The 21,334-nt window shown below is 44.1% G+C and overlaps 1 protein-coding gene across 2 annotated transcripts in view; it reads right to left on the bottom strand.

Moving 5' to 3' along the window:
- The window catches only part of LOC120933854 (C-type lectin domain family 4 member F-like), an 83,948-nt gene that overhangs the window by 56,107 nt on the left and 6,507 nt on the right, over positions 1 to 21,334 (bottom strand). For both annotated transcript variants that reach the window (XM_040347269.1, XM_040347270.1), the window contains exons 2-5: positions 3,125 to 3,215; positions 2,769 to 2,888; positions 1,135 to 1,218; positions 990 to 1,046 (exon numbers count right to left, since the gene is read on the bottom strand). In XM_040347269.1, the coding sequence (XP_040203203.1) occupies positions 990 to 1,046; positions 1,135 to 1,218; positions 2,769 to 2,888; positions 3,125 to 3,212 (349 nt within the window). In that variant the 5' untranslated portion in view covers positions 3,213 to 3,215. The remainder of the gene's footprint in view (positions 1 to 989; positions 1,047 to 1,134; positions 1,219 to 2,768; positions 2,889 to 3,124; positions 3,216 to 21,334) is intronic.

The following is a 21,334-nucleotide window of genomic DNA, read 5'->3' as shown; positions in this document are numbered from 1 at the left end:
CTCTTTTGAGCATGCTTTAAACCTGTGACTGGACAGTGAATGAAGAAGCAGCACAGTGGTGAGCTCATCTCTCTGTGATTCTGCTGTCTCCTCTTATGAGCATGCTTTAAGCTTGTGACTGGACAGTGAAAGGAGAAGCAGCACGGTGGTGAGCTCATCTCTCTGTGATTCTGCTGTTTCTTCTTTTGAGCATGCTTTAAGCCTGTGACTGGACAGTGAATGAAGAAGCAGCACAGTGGTGAGCTCATCTCTCTGTGATTCTGCTGTTTCTTCTTTTGAGCATGCTTAAGCCTGTGACTGGACAGTGAATGAAGAAGCAGCACGGTGGTGAGCTCATCTCTCTGTGATTCTGCTGTCTCCTCTTTTGAGCATGCTTTAAGCTTGTGACTGGACAGTGAAAGAAGAAGCAGCACGGTGATGAGCTTATCTCTGTCACTTTGCTTTCTCCTATTTTGAGCATGCTTTAAGCCTGTGGCTGGACAGTGAATGAAGAAGCAGCACGGTGGTGAGCTCATCTCTCTGTCACTCATCCTCTTTTGAGCATGCTTAAGCCTGTGACTGGATAGTAAATGTAGAAGCAGCACAGTGGTGAGCTCATCTCTCTGGAGAACTCTTTTGAGCATGCTTTAAACCTGTGACTGGACAGTGAATGAAGAAGCAGCACAGTGGTGAGCTCATCTCTCTGTGATTCTGCTGTCTCCTCTTTTGAGCATGCTTTAAGCCTGTGACTTGACAGTGAATGAAGAAGCAGCACAGCGATGAGCTCATCTCTCTGTCACTCATCCTCTTTTGAGCATGCTTAAGCCTGTGACTGGACAGTGAATGAAGAAGCAGCACGGTGGTGAGCTCATCTCTCTGTTATTCTGCTTTCTCCTCTTATGAGCATGCTTTAAGCTTGTGACTGGACAGTGAAAGGAGAAGCAGCACGGTGATGAGCTCATCTCTCTGTCACGCTTTCATTTTTCCCTGCAGCCCCGCCCTCATCTCACCTTTAAGGTCCCCCATGGAGGTTTCAATGGCAGTGAGTTTCTCCAACGTCCTGTGATCTGGGGAGAGGGAAGAACATTCAGCGGCTGATCCTGCAGGACTCCCGACACCCAACTTCCCCCCACAGCCACCAGAGGGCCCTCTTACCGTCCTGGGACAAGCGTTCCACCCTGGAGTCCATCCCCAAACTCAGATTGCTGAGTCTCCCCTCGATGTTCTGCTCCGTCTGACCTACAGGAGACCAAAAATCAATGAGGCTCCGCCTCCTCACATCAACTTCCTAAGTCATCGTCTAAAGCGGGCCACACACAGCACAACCCAATCACTATGTACTACGGAAAGACAAAAGCAATCAATTCACGAGTCAACTCACTCTGGTGAAGCCAAAAGCATAAGCAGCCTAACTAGGAGGTCCTGGTCAGACTGCTTACATTTTTGGCTTTACTAGAGTGTACCCCAATATTTTCAGAGCCTCTGAGACTCACTACCCTAATCTGTCCAGAGCCTATTCCATCCTTTGAGACTCCCTACCCCAATCTGTCCAGAGCCTCTTCCATCCTCTGAGACTCCCTACCCCAATCTGTCTAGAGCCTCTCCCAGCCTCTGAGACCCCCTACCCCAACTGTCCAGAGCCTATACCATCCTTTGAGACTCCCTACCCCAATCTGTCCAGAGCCTCTCCCAGCCTCTGATACTTCCTACCCCAATCTGTCTAGAGCCTCTCTCAGCCTCTGAGACTCCCTACCCCAATCTGCCCAGAGCCTCTCCCAGCCTCTGTGACCCCCTACTCCAATCTGTCCAGAGCCTCTCCCAGCCTCTGAGACTCCCTACCCCAATCTTTCCAGAGTCTCTCCCAGCCTCTGAGACCCCCTACTCCAATCTGTCCAGAGCCTCTCCCAGCCTCTGAGACTCCCTACCCCAATCTGTCAAGAGTCTTTCACATCCTCTGGGACTTCTTACTGCAATCTGTCCAGAGCCTCTCCCATCCTGTGGCACATCCTACCCCAATCTGACCAGAGCCTCTCCCAGCCTCTCAGACTCCCTACTTCAATCTGTCTAGAGCCTCCTCCATCCTTTGAGATTTCCAACTCCAATCTGACCAGAGCCTCTCCCAGCCTCTGAGACTCCCTACCCCAATCTGTCCAGAGCCTCTTCCATCTTCTGGAACCCCCTACTCCATTCTGTCCAGAGCCTCTCCCAGCCTCTGAGACTCCCTACTCCAATCTGTCCAGAGCCTCTCCAAGCCTCTGAGACGCCCTACTCCAATCTGTCCAGAGCCTCTGCAGCCTCTGAGACTCCCTACCCCAATCTGTCAAGAGTCTTTCACATGCTCTGGGACTTCTTACTGCAATCTGTCCAGAGCCTCTCCCAGCCTCTGAGACCCCCTACCCCAATCTGTCCAGAGCCTCTCCCAGCCTCTGAGACTCCCTACCCCAATCTGTGCAGAGCCTCTCCCAGCCTCCGAGACCCCCTACCCCAATCTGCCCAGAGCCTCTCTCAGCCTCTGAGACTCCCTACTCCAATCTGTCCAGAGCCTCTCCCAGCCTCTGAGACTCCCTACCCCAATCTGTCCAGAACCACTCCAATCCTTTGCGACTCCCTACCCCAATAATGTTTGGGGATTCTAAGTAATTTTCTCGCAAAAAATAATAAATAAATACGGATTTTAACTTGTAAACACCAAATGTCAGAAATAGGCTCAGTCATGAAAGGGATAAAACCAGTAATAATAATTATAATAATCCAATGAGTGTGGTAAGAGGCAATAAAGGTGAACACACCTGTGACAGTGACAATGAGGACGACGATGACGAGGAAGAGAAGTGCGATGCAGAGAGCCCACAGGGAGCAGATCAGGCCGGAGGAGGGGCGGGAGGTCCATCTCTTCCCCCCGAATGTCACTGATAATAAGAGAAAGAGACGATTACAATGAGGATTCTCCACAATTCCTGTTTACTACAAATGACTCTTCATATAATAATCTGCAGGAAATCCGGGAAGATTCCTCCACTGACCCCGCCGTACTACAGCAGACACAGGGGAGTATCGTTCCTCTTCTAATTCTCGGTATCTCTTCTTATTCTCTATGTATGGACTCTACTTCCTGTGTGTCGGGGGTAATTCTCGGTATTCCTACCTTTGGTGGTCTGAGGGTTTTCTGTAGGGTGGTCAATGAGTATCATGTGATCATGAAGCCTCGTGTAGTCCTTAAGGGTTACTGACATGATCTGCAAGAAAAATGGATGATCGATAGAGAGATAGAATATGCATTGTTCTCTGTGTCCCCGTTGGCGAGATTTTCCCTTACTTCCTCTCAAAGTGACACCTTCTGTAGTAGGACTTTACTGTCACTAAATGACAGATCCCTGCCTGACTTTACTGCCACTAAATGACAGATCCCTGCCTGACTTTACTGCCACTATATAACAGATCCCTGCCTGACTTTACTGCCACTAAATGACAGATCCCTGCCTGACTTTACTGCCACTATATAACAGATCCCTGCCTGACTTTACTGCCACTAAATGACAGATCCCTGCCTGACTTTACTGCCACTAAATGACAGATCCCTGCCTGACTTTACTGCCACTAAATGACAGATCCTTGCTTGACTTTACTGCCACTAAATGACAGATCACTGCCTGACTTTACTGCCACTAAATGACAGATCCCTGCCTGACTTTACTGCCACTATATAACAGATCCCTGCCTGACTTTACTGCCACTAAATGACAGATCCCTGCCTGACTTTACTGCCACTATATAACAGATCCCTGCCTGACTTTACTGCCACTAAATGACAGATCCCTGCCTGACTTTACTGCCACTAAATGACAGATCCATGCCTGACTTTACTGCCACTATATAACAGATCCCTGCCTGACTTTACTGCCACTAAATGACAGATCCCTGCCTGACTTTACTGCCACTATATAACAGATCCCTGCCTGACTTTACTGCCACTAAATGACAGATCCCTGCCTGACTTTACTGCCACTATATAACAGATCCCTGCCTGACTTTACTGCCACTAAATGACAGATCCCTGCCTGACTTTACTGCCACTAAATGACAGATCCCTGCCTGACTTTACTGTCACTATATAACAGATCCCTGCCTGACTTTACTGTCACTAAATGACAGATCCCTGCCTGACTTTACTGCCACTATATAACAGATCCCTGCCTGACTTTACTGCCACTATATAACAGATCCCTGCCTGACTTTACTGCCACTATATAACAGATCCCTGCCTGACTTTACTGCCACTATATAACAGATCCCTGCCTGACTTTACTGCCACTAAATGACAGATCCCTGCCTGACTTTACTGCCACTAAATGACAGATCCCTGCCTGACTTTACTGCCACTAAATGACAGATCCCTGCCTGACTTTACTGCCACTAAATGACAGATCCCTTCCTGACTTTACTGCCACTAAATGACAGATCCCTGCCTGACTTTACTGCCACTAAATGACAGATCCCTGCCTGACTTTACTGCCACTAAATGACAGATCCATGCCTGACTTTACTGCCACTAAATGACAGACCCCTGCCTGGCTTTACTGCCACTAAATGACAGACCCCTGCCTGGCTTTACTGCCACTAAATGACAGATCCCTGCCTGACTTTACTGCCACTATATAACAGATCCCTGCCTGACTTTACTGCCACTAAATGACAGATCCCTGCCTGACTTTACTGCCACTAAATGACAGATCCCTGCCTGACTTTACTGCCACTAAATGACAGACCCCTGCCTGGCTTTACTGCCACTAAATGACAGACCCCTGCCTGACTTTACTGCCACTAAATGACAGATCCCTGCCTGACTTTACTGTCACTAAATGACAGATCCCTGCCTGACTTTACTGCCACTATATAACAGATCCCTGCCTGACTTTACTGCCACTATATAACAGATCCCTGCCTGACTTTACTGCCACTAAATGACAGATCCCTGCCTGACTTTACTGCCACTATATAACAGATCCCTGCCTGACTTTACTGCCACTAAATGACAGATCCCTGCCTGACTTTACTGCCACTATATAACAGATCCCTGCCTGACTTTACTGCCACTATATAACAGATCCCTGCCTGACTTTACTGCCACTAAATGACAGATCCCTGCCTGACTTTACTGCCACTAAATGACAGATCCCTGCCTGACTTTACTGTCACTATATAACAGATCCCTGCCTGACTTTACTGTCACTAAATGACAGATCCCTGCCTGACTTTACTGCCACTATATAACAGATCCCTGCCTGACTTTACTGCCACTATATAACAGATCCCTGCCTGACTTTACTGCCACTATATAACAGATCCCTGCCTGACTTTACTGCCACTATATAACAGATCCCTGCCTGACTTTACTGCCACTAAATGACAGATCCCTGCCTGACTTTACTGCCACTAAATGACAGATCCCTGCCTGACTTTACTGCCACTAAATGACAGATCCCTGCCTGACTTTACTGCCACTAAATGACAGATCCCTTCCTGACTTTACTGCCACTAAATGACAGATCCCTGCCTGACTTTACTGCCACTAAATGACAGATCCCTGCCTGACTTTACTGCCACTAAATGACAGATCCCTGCCTGACTTTACTGCCACTAAATGACAGATCCCTGCCTGACTTTACTGCCACTAAATGACAGATCCCTGCCTGACTTTACTGCCACTAAATGACAGATCCCTGCCTGACTTTACTGCCACTAAATGACAGATCCATGCCTGACTTTACTGCCACTAAATGACAGACCCCTGCCTGGCTTTACTGCCACTAAATGACAGATCCCTTCCTGACTTTACTGCCACTAAATGACAGATCCCTGCCTGACTTTACTGCCACTAAATGACAGATCCCTGCCTGACTTTACTGCCACTAAATGACAGATCCCTGCCTGACTTTACTGCCACTAAATGACAGACCCCTGCCTGGCTTTACTGCCACTAAATGACAGATCCCTTCCTGACTTTACTGCCACTAAATGACAGATCCCTGCCTGACTTTACTGCCACTAAATGACAGATCCCTGCCTGACTTTACTGCCACTAAATGACAGATCCATGCCTGACTTTACTGCCACTAAATGACAGACCCCTGCCTGGCTTTACTGCCACTAAATGACAGATCCCTGCCTGACTTTACTGTCACTAAATGACAGATCCCTGCCTGACTTTACTGCCACTATATAACAGATCCCTGCCTGACTTTACTGCCACTATATAACAGATCCCTGCCTGACTTTACTGCCACTATATAACAGATCCCTGCCTGACTTTACTGCCACTATATAACAGATCCCTGCCTGACTTTACTGCCACTATATAACAGATCCCTGCCTGACTTTACTGCCACTATATAACAGATCCCTGCCTGACTTTACTGCCACTAAATGACAGATCCCTGCCTGACTTTACTGCCACTATATAACAGATCCCTGCCTGACTTTACTGCCACTAAATGACAGATCCCTGCCTGACTTTACTGCCACTATATAACAGATCCCTGCCTGACTTTACTGCCACTATATAACAGATCCCTGCCTGACTTTACTGCCACTAAATGACAGATCCCTGCCTGACTTTACTGCCACTATATAACAGATCCCTGCCTGACTTTACTGCCACTAAATGACAGATCCCTGCCTGACTGCCACTATATAACAGATCCCTGCCTGACTTTACTGCCACTATATAACAGATCCCTGCCTGACTTTACTGCCACTAAATGACAGATCCCTGCCTGACTTTACTGCCACTAAATGACAGATCCCTGCCTGACTTTACTGTCACTATATAACAGATCCCTGCCTGACTTTACTGTCACTAAATGACAGATCCCTGCCTGACTTTACTGCCACTATATAACAGATCCCTGCCTGACTTTACTGCCACTATATAACAGATCCCTGCCTGACTTTACTGCCACTAAATGACAGATTCCTGCCTGACTTTATTGCCACTATATAACAGATCCCTGCCTGACTTTACTGCCACTATATAACAGATCCCTGCCTGACTTTACTGCCACTAAATGACAGATCCCTGCCTGACTTTACTGCCACTAAATGACAGATCCCTGCCTGACTTTACTGCCACTAAATGACAGATCCCTGCCTGACTTTACTGCCACTAAATGACAGATCCCTGCCTGACTTTACTGCCACTATATAACAGATCCCTGCCTGACTTTACTGCCACTAAATGACAGATCCCTGCCTGACTTTACTGCCACTAAATGACAGATCCCTGCCTGACTTTACTGCCACTAAATGACAGATCCCTGCCTGACTTTACTGCCACTAAATGACAGACCCCTGCCTGACTTTACTGCCACTATATAACAGATCCCTGCCTGACTTTACTGCCACTATATAACAGATCCCTGCCTGACTTTACTGCCACTAAATGACAGATCCCTGCCTGACTTTACTGCCACTAAATGACAGATCCCTGCCTGACTTTACTGCCACTAAATGACAGATCCTTGCTTGACTTTACTGCCACTAAATGACAGATCACTGCCTGACTTTACTGCCACTAAATGACAGATCCCTGCCTGACTTTACTGCCACTATATAACAGATCCCTGCCTGACTTTACTGCCACTATATAACAGATCCCTGCCTGACTTTACTGCCACTAAATGACAGATCCCTGCCTGACTTTACTGCCACTAAATGACAGATCCCTGCCTGACTTTACTGCCACTATATAACAGATCCCTGCCTGACTTTACTGCCACTAAATGACAGATCCCTGCCTGACTTTACTGCCACTATATAACAGATCCCTGCCTGACTTTACTGCCACTAAATGACAGATCCCTGCCTGACTTTACTGCCACTATATAACAGATCCCTGCCTGACTTTACTGCCACTAAATGACAGATCCCTGCCTGACTTTACTGCCACTAAATGACAGATCCATGCCTGACTTTACTGCCACTATATAACAGATCCCTGCCTGACTTTACTGCCACTAAATGACAGATCCCTGCCTGACTTTACTGCCACTATATAACAGATCCCTGCCTGACTTTACTGCCACTAAATGACAGATCCCTGCCTGACTTTACTGCCACTATATAACAGATCCCTGCCTGACTTTACTGCCACTAAATGACAGATCCCTGCCTGACTTTACTGCCACTAAATGACAGATCCCTGCCTGACTTTACTGTCACTATATAACAGATCCCTGCCTGACTTTACTGTCACTAAATGACAGATCCCTGCCTGACTTTACTGCCACTATATAACAGATCCCTGCCTGACTTTACTGCCACTATATAACAGATCCCTGCCTGACTTTACTGCCACTATATAACAGATCCCTGCCTGACTTTACTGCCACTATATAACAGATCCCTGCCTGACTTTACTGCCACTAAATGACAGATCCCTGCCTGACTTTACTGCCACTAAATGACAGATCCCTGCCTGACTTTACTGCCACTAAATGACAGATCCCTGCCTGACTTTACTGCCACTAAATGACAGATCCCTGCCTGACTTTACTGCCACTAAATGACAGATCCCTGCCTGACTTTACTGCCACTAAATGACAGATCCCTGCCTGACTTTACTGCCACTAAATGACAGATCCATGCCTGACTTTACTGCCACTAAATGACAGACCCCTGCCTGGCTTTACTGCCACTAAATGACAGACCCCTGCCTGGCTTTACTGCCACTAAATGACAGATCCCTGCCTGACTTTACTGTCACTAAATGACAGATCCCTGCCTGACTTTACTGCCACTATATAACAGATCCCTGCCTGACTTTACTGCCACTAAATGACAGATCCCTGCCTGACTTTACTGCCACTAAATGACAGATCCCTGCCTGACTTTACTGCCACTAAATGACAGACCCCTGCCTGGCTTTACTGCCACTAAATGACAGACCCCTGCCTGACTTTACTGCCACTAAATGACAGATCCCTGCCTGACTTTACTGTCACTAAATGACAGATCCCTGCCTGACTTTACTGCCACTATATAACAGATCCCTGCCTGACTTTACTGCCACTATATAACAGATCCCTGCCTGACTTTACTGCCACTAAATGACAGATCCCTGCCTGACTTTACTGCCACTATATAACAGATCCCTGCCTGACTTTACTGCCACTAAATGACAGATCCCTGCCTGACTTTACTGCCACTATATAACAGATCCCTGCCTGACTTTACTGCCACTATATAACAGATCCCTGCCTGACTTTACTGCCACTAAATGACAGATCCCTGCCTGACTTTACTGCCACTAAATGACAGATCCCTGCCTGACTTTACTGTCACTATATAACAGATCCCTGCCTGACTTTACTATCACTAAATGACAGATCCCTGCCTGACTTTACTGCCACTATATAACAGATCCCTGCCTGACTTTACTGCCACTATATAACAGATCCCTGCCTGACTTTACTGCCACTATATAACAGATCCCTGCCTGACTTTACTGCCACTATATAACAGATCCCTGCCTGACTTTACTGCCACTAAATGACAGATCCCTGCCTGACTTTACTGCCACTAAATGACAGATCCCTGCCTGACTTTACTGCCACTAAATGACAGATCCCTGCCTGACTTTACTGCCACTAAATGACAGATCCCTTCCTGACTTTACTGCCACTAAATGACAGATCCCTGCCTGACTTTACTGCCACTAAATGACAGATCCCTGCCTGACTTTACTGCCACTAAATGACAGATCCATGCCTGACTTTACTGCCACTAAATGACAGACCCCTGCCTGGCTTTACTGCCACTAAATGACAGATCCCTTCCTGACTTTACTGCCACTAAATGACAGATCCCTGCCTGACTTTACTGCCACTAAATGACAGATCCCTGCCTGACTTTACTGCCACTAAATGACAGATCCCTGCCTGACTTTACTGCCACTAAATGACAGACCCCTGCCTGGCTTTACTGCCACTAAATGACAGATCCCTTCCTGACTTTACTGCCACTAAATGACAGATCCCTGCCTGACTTTACTGCCACTAAATGACAGATCCCTGCCTGACTTTACTGCCACTAAATGACAGATCCATGCCTGACTTTACTGCCACTAAATGACAGACCCCTGCCTGGCTTTACTGCCACTAAATGACAGACCCCTGCCTGACTTTACTGCCACTAAATGACAGATCCCTGCCTGACTTTACTGTCACTAAATGACAGATCCCTGCCTGACTTTACTGCCACTATATAACAGATCCCTGCCTGACTTTACTGCCACTATATAACAGATCCCTGCCTGACTTTACTGCCACTATATAACAGATCCCTGCCTGACTTTACTGCCACTATATAACAGATCCCTGCCTGACTTTACTGCCACTAAATGACAGATCCCTGCCTGACTTTACTGCCACTATATAACAGATCCCTGCCTGACTTTACTGCCACTAAATGACAGATCCCTGCCTGACTTTACTGCCACTATATAACAGATCCCTGCCTGACTTTACTGCCACTAAATGACAGATCCCTGCCTGACTTTACTGCCACTAAATGACAGATCCCTGCCTGACTTTACTGCCACTATATAACAGATCCCTGCCTGACTTTACTGCCACTAAATGACAGATCCCTGCCTGACTTTACTGCCACTAAATGACAGATCCCTGCCTGACTTTACTGTCACTATATAACAGATCCCTGCCTGACTTTACTGTCACTAAATGACAGATCCCTGCCTGACTTTACTGCCACTATATAACAGATCCCTGCCTGACTTTACTGCCACTATATAACAGATCCCTGCCTGACTTTATTGCCACTATATAACAGATCCCTGCCTGACTTTACTGCCACTAAATGACAGATCCCTGCCTGACTTTACTGCCACTAAATGACAGATCCCTGCCTGACTTTACTGCCACTAAATGACAGATCCCTGCCTGACTTTACTGCCACTAAATGACAGATCCCTTCCTGACTTTACTGCCACTAAATGACAGATCCCTGCCTGACTTTACTGCCACTAAATGACAGATCCCTGCCTGACTTTACTGCCACTATATAACAGATCCCTGCCTGACTTTACTGCCACTAAATGACAGATCCCTGCCTGACTTTACTGCCACTAAATGACAGATCCCTGCCTGACTTTACTGCCACTATATAACAGATCCCTGCCTGACTTTACTGCCACTAAATGACAGATCCCTGCCTGACTTTACTGCCACTAAATGACAGATCCCTGCCTGACTTTACTGTCACTATATAACAGATCCCTGCCTGACTTTACTGTCACTAAATGACAGATCCCTGCCTGACTTTACTGCCACTATATAACAGATCCCTGCCTGACTTTACTGCCACTATATAACAGATCCCTGCCTGACTTTATTGCCACTATATAACAGATCCCTGCCTGACTTTACTGCCACTATATAACAGATCCCTGCCTGACTTTACTGCCACTAAATGACAGATCCCTGCCTGACTTTACTGCCACTAAATGACAGATCCCTGCCTGACTTTACTGCCACTAAATGACAGATCCCTGCCTGACTTTACTGCCACTAAATGACAGATCCCTTCCTGACTTTACTGCCACTAAATGACAGATCCCTGCCTGACTTTACTGCCACTAAATGACAGATCCCTGCCTGACTTTACTGCCACTAAATGACAGATCCCTGCCTGACTTTACTGCCACTAAATGACAGATCCCTTCCTGACTTTACTGCCACTAAATGACAGATCCATGCCTGACTTTACTGCCACTAAATGACAGATCCCTTCCTGACTTTACTGCCACTAAATGACAGATCCCTGCCTGACTTTACTGCCACTAAATGACAGATCCCTGCCTGACTTTACTGCCACTATATAACAGATCCCTGCCTGACTTTACTGCCACTAAATGACAGATCCCTGCCTGACTTTACTGCCACTAAATGACAGATCCCTGCCTGACTTTACTGCCACTATATAACAGATCCCTGCCTGACTTTACTGCCACTAAATGACAGATCCCTGCCTGACTTTACTACCACTAAATGACAGATCCCTGCCTGACTTTACTGTCACTATATAACAGATCCCTGCCTGACTTTACTGTCACTAAATGACAGATCCCTGCCTGACTTTACTGCCACTATATAACAGATCCCTGCCTGACTTTACTGCCACTATATAACAGATCCCTGCCTGACTTTATTGCCACTATATAACAGATCCCTGCCTGACTTTACTGCCACTATATAACAGATCCCTGCCTGACTTTACTGCCACTAAATGACAGATCCCTGCCTGACTTTACTGCCACTAAATGACAGATCCCTGCCTGACTTTACTGCCACTAAATGACAGATCCCTGCCTGACTTTACTGCCACTAAATGACAGATCCCTGCCTGACTTTACTGCCACTAAATGACAGATCCCTGCCTGACTTTACTGCCACTAAATGACAGATCCCTTCCTGACTTTACTGCCACTAAATGACAGATCCCTGCCTGACTTTACTGCCACTAAATGACAGATCCCTGCCTGACTTTACTGCCACTATATAACAGATCCCTGCCTGACTTTACTGCCACTAAATGACAGATCCCTGCCTGACTTTACTGCCACTAAATGACAGATCCCTGCCTGACTTTACTGCCACTATATAACAGATCCCTGCCTGACTTTACTGCCACTAAATGACAGATCCATGCCTGACTTTACTGCCACTAAATGACAGACCCCTGCCTGACTTTACTGCCACTAAATGACAGATCCCTGCCTGACTTTACTGTCACTAAATGACAGATCCCTGCCTGACTTTACTGCCACTATATAACAGATCCCTGCCTGACTTTACTGCCACTATATAACAGATCCCTGCCTGACTTTACTGCCACTAAATGACAGATCCCTGCCTGACTTTACTGCCACTAAATGACAGATCCCTGCCTGACTTTACTGTCACTAATAAGGATGAGCCGAACACCCCCCTGTTCGGTTCGCATCAGAACTTGCGAACACACCAAATGTTCGTGTGAACTTTAGAACCCCGTTAAAGTCTATGGGACTCGAACATTTGAAATCTAAAGTGCTCATTTTTAAAGGCTAATATGCAAGTTATTGTCATAAAAAGTGTTTGGGGACTTGGGTCCTGCCCCAAGGGACATGTATCAATGCAAAAAAAGTTAAAAAAACGGCAGTTTTTTCAGGAGCAGAGAATTTAATAATGCTAAAAGTGATAAATTTAAGGTGCATAAACCAGACAAACGGAACCTAAAAATGCACTTCCGGCGCCAAAGACTGGATAAAACAACTGATCCCGAGTGAAGAAATAGATGTAAAAGGGATGTGGTGGAAATATCAATAATAATTAAAATTGATAAAAATCCAAGAAGCAGCTATTTTAAAAAAATGGGAAAAGCCCCACTAAAGGACATAAAACGAAGTATCATAAATAAAGAACCGTTGTTCAAATGATAAAAACAGCGCTATAAGAATGGTTTTAAAGTGATTAGCCCCAGAGCGGAGCTTAAAGGAAGAGACAGGGGTGATGTGTTTGGTGATCAGAAAACAAGGCGTTAGTGCACCCTATACCTTATTCAAGGTTCACCAATAGGAGTGATAGTGCTCCCTTATGGGGTGCTAGCTTACCACTACCAGCAAGAGAAAATTAATATCCCCTTAGGCACATCTTCCACTGTTCTTACTGTCTGCGGCGGTCATTCTCATTGAAGATGCATGTAAGCAAAAAAAAAACACTCAATAGTGAAGTATTGCTAAAACGAAGGTAACTACAATGTATACAGGGGAACAATCCCCATATGTAAATGCCCGTACAGAAAATATGTAAAGAATGAACGAAAAAATAGCAAGCCTGTGATTCCAGTCGTCACCGACGTCCTATGGGCACCAGGGGCCGCACGAGTGCTTGTAACGCTGATGTAGTAATAGGTGGTTATGGAACGAAAGCAGGCTCCTGTGTTGCGCTGTTGTAGCCACGCCCTGACGCGTTTCGTCACTTCCGACTTCGACAGAGGGCGTGGCTACTCAGCGCTGTCACTATCCCTTTGTACCCCATCGGCTACGGCTATTGGATGTGAGCGATCCGCCCTGACGGTCACGATTGGTGCAAACCGGACCGGAAGGAGGGGCGGACGTCAGCTGTGCCGTTTGGGGCTGGCAGGGAAACGTAGACATATGTACTGCTGCACTTTTAATCGAGAATTACATCTCCGAGGAACATAAATAAAAACTGGATGCATAGGCCATCACATAGCGGGGGAAATGTTTGTAAACACTTCCAGCAATCCAGGATATGTTATTAAGTGGCGTGTAAACAAGGGATAAAAACTTAGACATAACTAGGGCATTCGATGTAGCAGCCAATCACGTTGGACCTGGGCGGGTAATATGTAAATTAATCCATGGGCCGTGTGATACACATCTAGAGACTATGCATCCTGCGGCCAATCATTGTAGACTAGGGCGGGAGTTATTCCAAAACGGAGCATAGGCTCGGGCTATAGATATTTATAAAGAAAACACTGACCCGACGCTACAGGTATAGGGATGTGCTATTATTAGTAATAGTAAGAGGGCTAATTCATGAGTGGCTCAAAATATCTAAGGAGGAGGACATTTGTGAGCATGCACTGGAAAAAGGTATATTGGATAAAAGCTTTTTATATATATAGTAAAAAGCATACACATATATAAAGTACATATACATATAAAAAAAATATATATGTATATATACATATATAAGAAAGGGGTCAAAGCCCGGTGACCAACTTCAATGTACACATTATATATGGGGATAAGTCCAGGCATTCAGTGTATACACATATACACATTGTCATGCAAATGGACCATTAACCAAATGGTTACATATTATGAAGCACTTGTCAGCGTATATATATGAGTAATAGCAGACAAGTAGACATGGATTCTTATGTGCTGTGTGTCTGGATGTATTACTCCCCAGACAGCATACCCATGAAAGACAACAGCTTTATATGTGTATATACAGATGATAACGGAGATATCATAAGGGAGTACACATTTGTATTTTTAGTAACCTTGAACACCATTTGTCATCATTATAGAACCCCTATTCTCATGATATTGGGTGGAAAAGAGTATATCAAATCCTATGTCATTATTTATGGAATGGTGTATATGTATATATTGAGTCACCCAATAAGGATCGAGGGTGATATATGGGTTAATGCATGTCTGTCATACAAAGAATCGAAAAACGAGTAAATCTGGTTGAATCAGGTATGATGGATTCAACGTGGTACACAAGAGGAGAGGAGGTAAGGCAGTAAAGGTATGCTGCAATACTGTCTCACAAAGGACCAAAATATATATAAATGTGTACATAAATATATGTGAACTTAAAAAAAGGATACCAATGGTATCAATAATAAATAGGTAATCAATAGTAGGGACGTTAAGTGTCCTCATAGATGAGACCAAAAGAGGGAAGGGATATGGAGGACCCAATAAAAAATGATAAAGTGACCTTAAAATATTAAAATATTAAAATATTAAAATATTAATATATTAAAAGACGTGCCGAGGTAGGAAAACTGGGTAAGGAAGCCATCTAAAAGAAGAGGGATTAAAAGTCACTAATAAAGCAATTTATATCCAGCTCCACATTCAGGCCTTTTGGCAACAGCGTATCGACAGTATAGATCCACTCAGTTTCACGCTTTGAAAGTTCTCTGACCATGTTAGAACCTCTCCATGCTGGTTTGATATGATCAACTCCCCAAAACTTGAGGCCAGCCGGATTCTGATTATGATGCTGTTTAAAGTGGAGTGATACACTGTGGTCTTTATATCCAGACTTGATATTTGCCACATGCTCGGCTATTCTGATTTTCATGGCACGTTTAGTTCTCCCAATGTACATCAATTTGCACGGGCATTCTAACATGTAGACCACATGTGTGGTGTTACAGGTGATGAAATCCTTTACACTGAATGTTAGTCCATTAGATGTGGAAACAAAAGTTTCTACAGGACCTCTCGACCTGTCTGCCTCTCTGCAAGGGAGACATTTTCTACATGGGAAAAAACAGTCCTTATCCCAAAATGAGGGAGGTTTCTTTGGGACATCAAGTACCTTCTTCACGATCTTATCTCCAATACTTGCAGCCTTTCTGTAAATAAAACCAGGTTTAGGAGGAAGTACTGTATTTAGTATACGATCCAAAAACAGAACATGCCAGTGTGTTTTGAAAATTCTTTCCACTTCTTTGTACTGGCTATGGTACCCTGAAATAAAGCTCCATTCGTGTGTGTTTCTGGTGTTTGTGAGCTTGGACGTAAGGAGGCAGTCTGCTCTTGGTATCAGAGATAGATCTCTGATAGTTTTTTTCAAGTGAGCATCTTTATATCCCTTTTCCACAAACTTATCTTTTAAAATCAAGGCCTGTGAAATAAAATCAGTATCGTTAGTACAGTTCCGTTTGACCCTCATAAGTTGACCTTTCGGTATATTCCTAAGCCACATCGGATGGTGTCCACTGTGTGTTGGGAGGTAGCTATTTGAATCAGTGGGTTTAAAGTAGACTTTTGTTCCCAATTTATTACCGTTCCTGAAAATATTCAAGTCCAAAAAGTGAATACTCTGTCGATTATATTCACTCGTTAAAACTATGTTGCAGGTATTGGTATTAAGATCACTTAAAAATTTCTCCAACGTTAAAAGCGAGCCCACCCATATAAAAAACAGGTCATCGATATATCTACGGTAAAATAGTAGCTCCTTGGGTCTCGCATTAAAAATAGTCTTGTCCTCCCACTCTGCCATGAATAGGTTGGCTATACTGGGGGCAAACTTAGCCCCCATGGCAACACCATTCTTCTGGGAATAAAAGCATCCATCATACCAGAAATAGTTGTGGCTTAGGCAGAAATCAAGGCAATTCCGTAAAAAAATCTTCAGGGTGTGTGTAATATCGTCTCTTACGCATAGTGCCCAATTAAGTGCTAAAAGAGCGTCATCGTGTTGTATCACCGTGTAAAGTGAAGACACATCCGCTGTAACTAAAAATACGTCATCTTGTCCAGGGATATCTATACCCTCCAATTGGATGAGTAGATCCTTAGTGTCTTTAAGGTATGCTTTTGTGACCGTAACACTCTTTTGTAGGTAGTGATCGAGAAATTGGCCCAAGCGTGATGTTATGGAACCAATCCCATTTACTATGGGCCTTCCAGGAGGATTTTTTATGTCCTTGTGTATCTTGGGTAACGTATAAATAGTTGGTATCCTGCTACTGCTAGGTAGCAGGTATTTCCTTTCTTTATTTGAGATAGCGTGGGAACGAAACCCTGCCTGTACCAAAATCTGAAGGTTATTTTCATATTGTGTTGTGGGGTCACATTTCAATTTTGTATAGGTCTCAATATCTAGCAGCATACCCATCATTTGATTGTGGTAGAACTCTTTAGTTAAAATAACCACACCTCCCCCTTTGTCTGCTGGCTTTATTATAATGTCATTGTTCTTCTCCAGCAGTTCAATACCATCTCTCACATATCTCGGGTTCACGTTCTTTTTTGGTTTTATGGGTTCTAGATCACGTAAAAGTAACCCTTTAAAAACCTCAAGTGGTTGGTTCGAGCTGAGTAGAGGATTAAAAAGTGATTTATTTCTTAGGCCACTATCCGTTGGAGGTGCTGGTGTTCTGCTGTTACTATTTAGATTCCTATTTAGGAAATATTTTTTAATATTAAGTTTCCTGATATATTTGTGGATATCGATGAAGACATTAAATTTGTTTATTGGTTACCTTCGTTTTAGCAATACTTCACTATTGAGTGTTTTTTTTTTGCTTACATGCATCTTCAATGAGAATGACCGCCGCAGACAGTAAGAACAGTGGAAGATGTGCCTAAGGGGATATTAATTTTCTCTTGCTGGTAGTGGTAAGCTAGCACCCCATAAGGGAGCACTATCACTCCTATTGGTGAACCTTGAATAAGGTATAGGGTGCACTAACGCCTTGTTTTCTGATCACCAAACACATCACCCCTGTCTCTTCCTTTAAGCTCCGCTCTGGGGCTAATCACTTTAAAACCATTCTTATAGCGCTGTTTTTATCATTTGAACAACGGTTCTTTATTTATGATACTTCGTTTTATGTCCTTTAGTGGGGCTTTTCCCATTTTTTTAAAATAGCTGCTTCTTGGATTTTTATCAATTTTAATTATTATTGATATTTCCACCACATCCCTTTTACATCTATTTCTTCACTCGGGATCAGTTGTTTTATCCAGTCTTTGGCGCCGGAAGTGCATTTTTAGGTTCCGTTTGTCTGGTTTATGCACCTTAAATTTATTGTTTCTGTATATCCTTGTTCCTATAAGTATATTTCTTTTCCACGGCTGCCATGGACGCATTACGCTTCCTGAGTGACAGAAATTTAGATGTGAACACTTTATTCACTGTGAACGAACTCACGCCTGCACAAATTAATTATAACACTACCCTCACCACCTTGGGCAACACACTTGAGAAACAAGTACGCACTTGGTGGGATATTTGCACTTTAGAGCAATATCAGAAGGAAGACATCATCATCAGAAGTCTTAGGTGGGAAGTAGTCCCCCAAGATGGTCTTGATGACAGGGATTCCACCACTGAATGGTTGGATTTCTTCAACGGAGTAGGCCTGAAACTCCAAGACCTTATACTAAGAAGAAAGAAACGCAAAATGACAAAACTAGAGGCAAAAATCAAAGAATTACAAGTCTTGCTCGACCCCATCAAAGATTCACAACAGGTCATTGACTTTAATAACAAGATCAAGAAAAGACTTGAAAAAGTTGATAAAGACACACAAAAAACGAAAATAAAGAAGTTCCACCGGGATTTGGGCGACTTTAGGTCTAATTCCATTTACCTATGGCAGCAAACCAATAACATGGAAATAAGGGCAAGTGATGTTGATATTATGGAAACCCAACAATCCACCACCACTGATGGATCACAACCAACAACCAGTGCTAATCACCAACCAGTGAACGGTAGAAATCCGGGACAATCCTATATACCACCCAATATTTCCACCCCGGTGAGAACAAGTGAGTCTTACCCAACAAGGGGAAGGAGCAGAAACCAGGCACCAAACAACTATAATCAACGACCAACAACCACTAGTGGATATTACCCTATTCCAGTCCACAACAGGTACGAATCTTTACAAGAAGAAGAAAACAGAATGAGATACCAGTCACCCCGTCCTTTTTTAGGGAGAGGCCGGGGAGGACAGAAAAGGGGCAGAGGGACAGGGGGGAACAGGGGGAGAACCCCAGTATACCCTCCACAGAATATCCAATACAGAGATCCCCAACATGGTCCACCTTACAGGGACCCTCAATGGAGAGACCTACCTTATCAGGACCAAGAGAGGGCACCTCAAACGGGACATTGGAGAAGAGATCAAGAGGCTGTAGAGGAGGAAAACGGACCAAGAGGAAACAAGAGAAGAAGAGTCAGGGATTACGAGTAGGGGGCATTTTTAACCTTACAGACACAATTTTAACGGATAAAGAGACCAATGTTTTAAACCTAGGCCTGAAGTGTGGACTAAATCGACCAATAAACAAATTTAATGTCTTCATCGATATCCACAAATATATCAGGAAACTTAATATTAAAAAATATTTCCTAAATAGGAATCTAAATAGTAACAGCAGAACACCAGCACCTCCAACGGATAGTGGCCTAAGAAATAAATCACTTTTTAATCCTCTACTCAGCTCGAACCAACCACTTGAGGTTTTTAAAGGGTTACTTTTACGTGATCTAGAACCCATAAAACCAAAAAAGAACGTGAACCCGAGATATGTGAGAGATGGTATTGAACTGCTGGAGAAGAACAATGACATTATAATAAAGCCAGCAGACAAAGGGGGAGGTGTGGTTATTTTAACTAAAGAGTTCTACCACAATCAAATGATGGGTATGCTGCTAGATATTGAGACCTATACAAAATTGAAATGTGACCCCACAACACAATATGAAAATAACCTTCAGATTTTGGTACAGGCAGGGTTTCGTTCCCACGCTATCTCAAATAAAGAAAGGAAATACCTGCTACCTAGCAGTAGCAGGATACCAACTATTTATACGTTACCCAAGATACACAAGGACATAAAAAATCCTCCTGGAAGGCCCATAGTAAATGGGATTGGTTCCATAACATCACGCTTGGGCCAATTTCTCGATCACTACCTACAAAAGAGTGTTACGGTCACAAAAGCATACCTTAAAGACACTAAGGATCTACTCATCCAATTGGAGGGTATAGATATCCCTGGACAAGATGACGTATTTTTAGTTACAGCGGATGTGTCTTCACTTTACACGGTGATACAACACGATGACGCTCTTTTAGCACTTAATTGGGCACTATGCGTAAGAGACGATATTACACACACCCTGAAGATTTTTTTACGGAATTGCCTTGATTTCTGCCTAAGCCACAACTATTTCTGGTATGATGGATGCTTTTATTCCCAGAAGAATGGTGTTGCCATGGGGGCTAAGTTTGCCCCCAGTATAGCCAACCTATTCATGGCAGAGTGGGAGGACAAGACTATTTTTAATGCGAGACCCAAGGAGCTACTATTTTACCGTAGATATATCGATGACCTGTTTTTTATATGGGTGGGCTCGCTTTTAACGTTGGAGAAATTTTTAAGTGATCTTAATACCAATACCTGCAACATAGTTTTAACGAGTGAATATAATCGACAGAGTATTCACTTTTTGGACTTGAATATTTTCAGGAACGGTAATAAATTGGGAACAAAAGTCTACTTTAAACCCACTGATTCAAATAGCTACCTCCCAACACACAGTGGACACCATCCGATGTGGCTTAGGAATATACCGAAAGGTCAACTTATGAGGGTCAAACGGAACTGTACTAACGATACTGATTTTATTTCACAGGCCTTGATTTTAAAAGATAAGTTTGTGGAAAAGGGATATAAAGATGCTCACTTGAAAAAAACTATCAGAGATCTATCTCTGATACCAAGAGCAGACTGCCTCCTTACGTCCAAGCTCACAAACACCAGAAACATACACGAATGGAGCTTTATTTCAGGGTACCATAGCCAGTACAAAGAAGTGGAAAGAATTTTCAAAACACACTGGCATGTTCTGTTTTTGGATCGTATACTAAATACAGTACTTCCTCCTAAACCTGGTTTTATTTACAGAAAGGCTGCAAGTATTGGAGATAAGATCGTGAAGAAGGTACTTGATGTCCCAAAGAAACCTCCCTCATTTTGGGATAAGGACTGTTTTTT

Source organism: Rana temporaria, chromosome 3 (assembly GCF_905171775.1).
Source record: "Rana temporaria chromosome 3, aRanTem1.1, whole genome shotgun sequence".
In the NCBI taxonomy this organism is placed as follows: Eukaryota; Metazoa; Chordata; class Amphibia; order Anura; family Ranidae; genus Rana; species Rana temporaria.
This window is presented reverse-complemented; position numbering and strand designations above follow the sequence as displayed.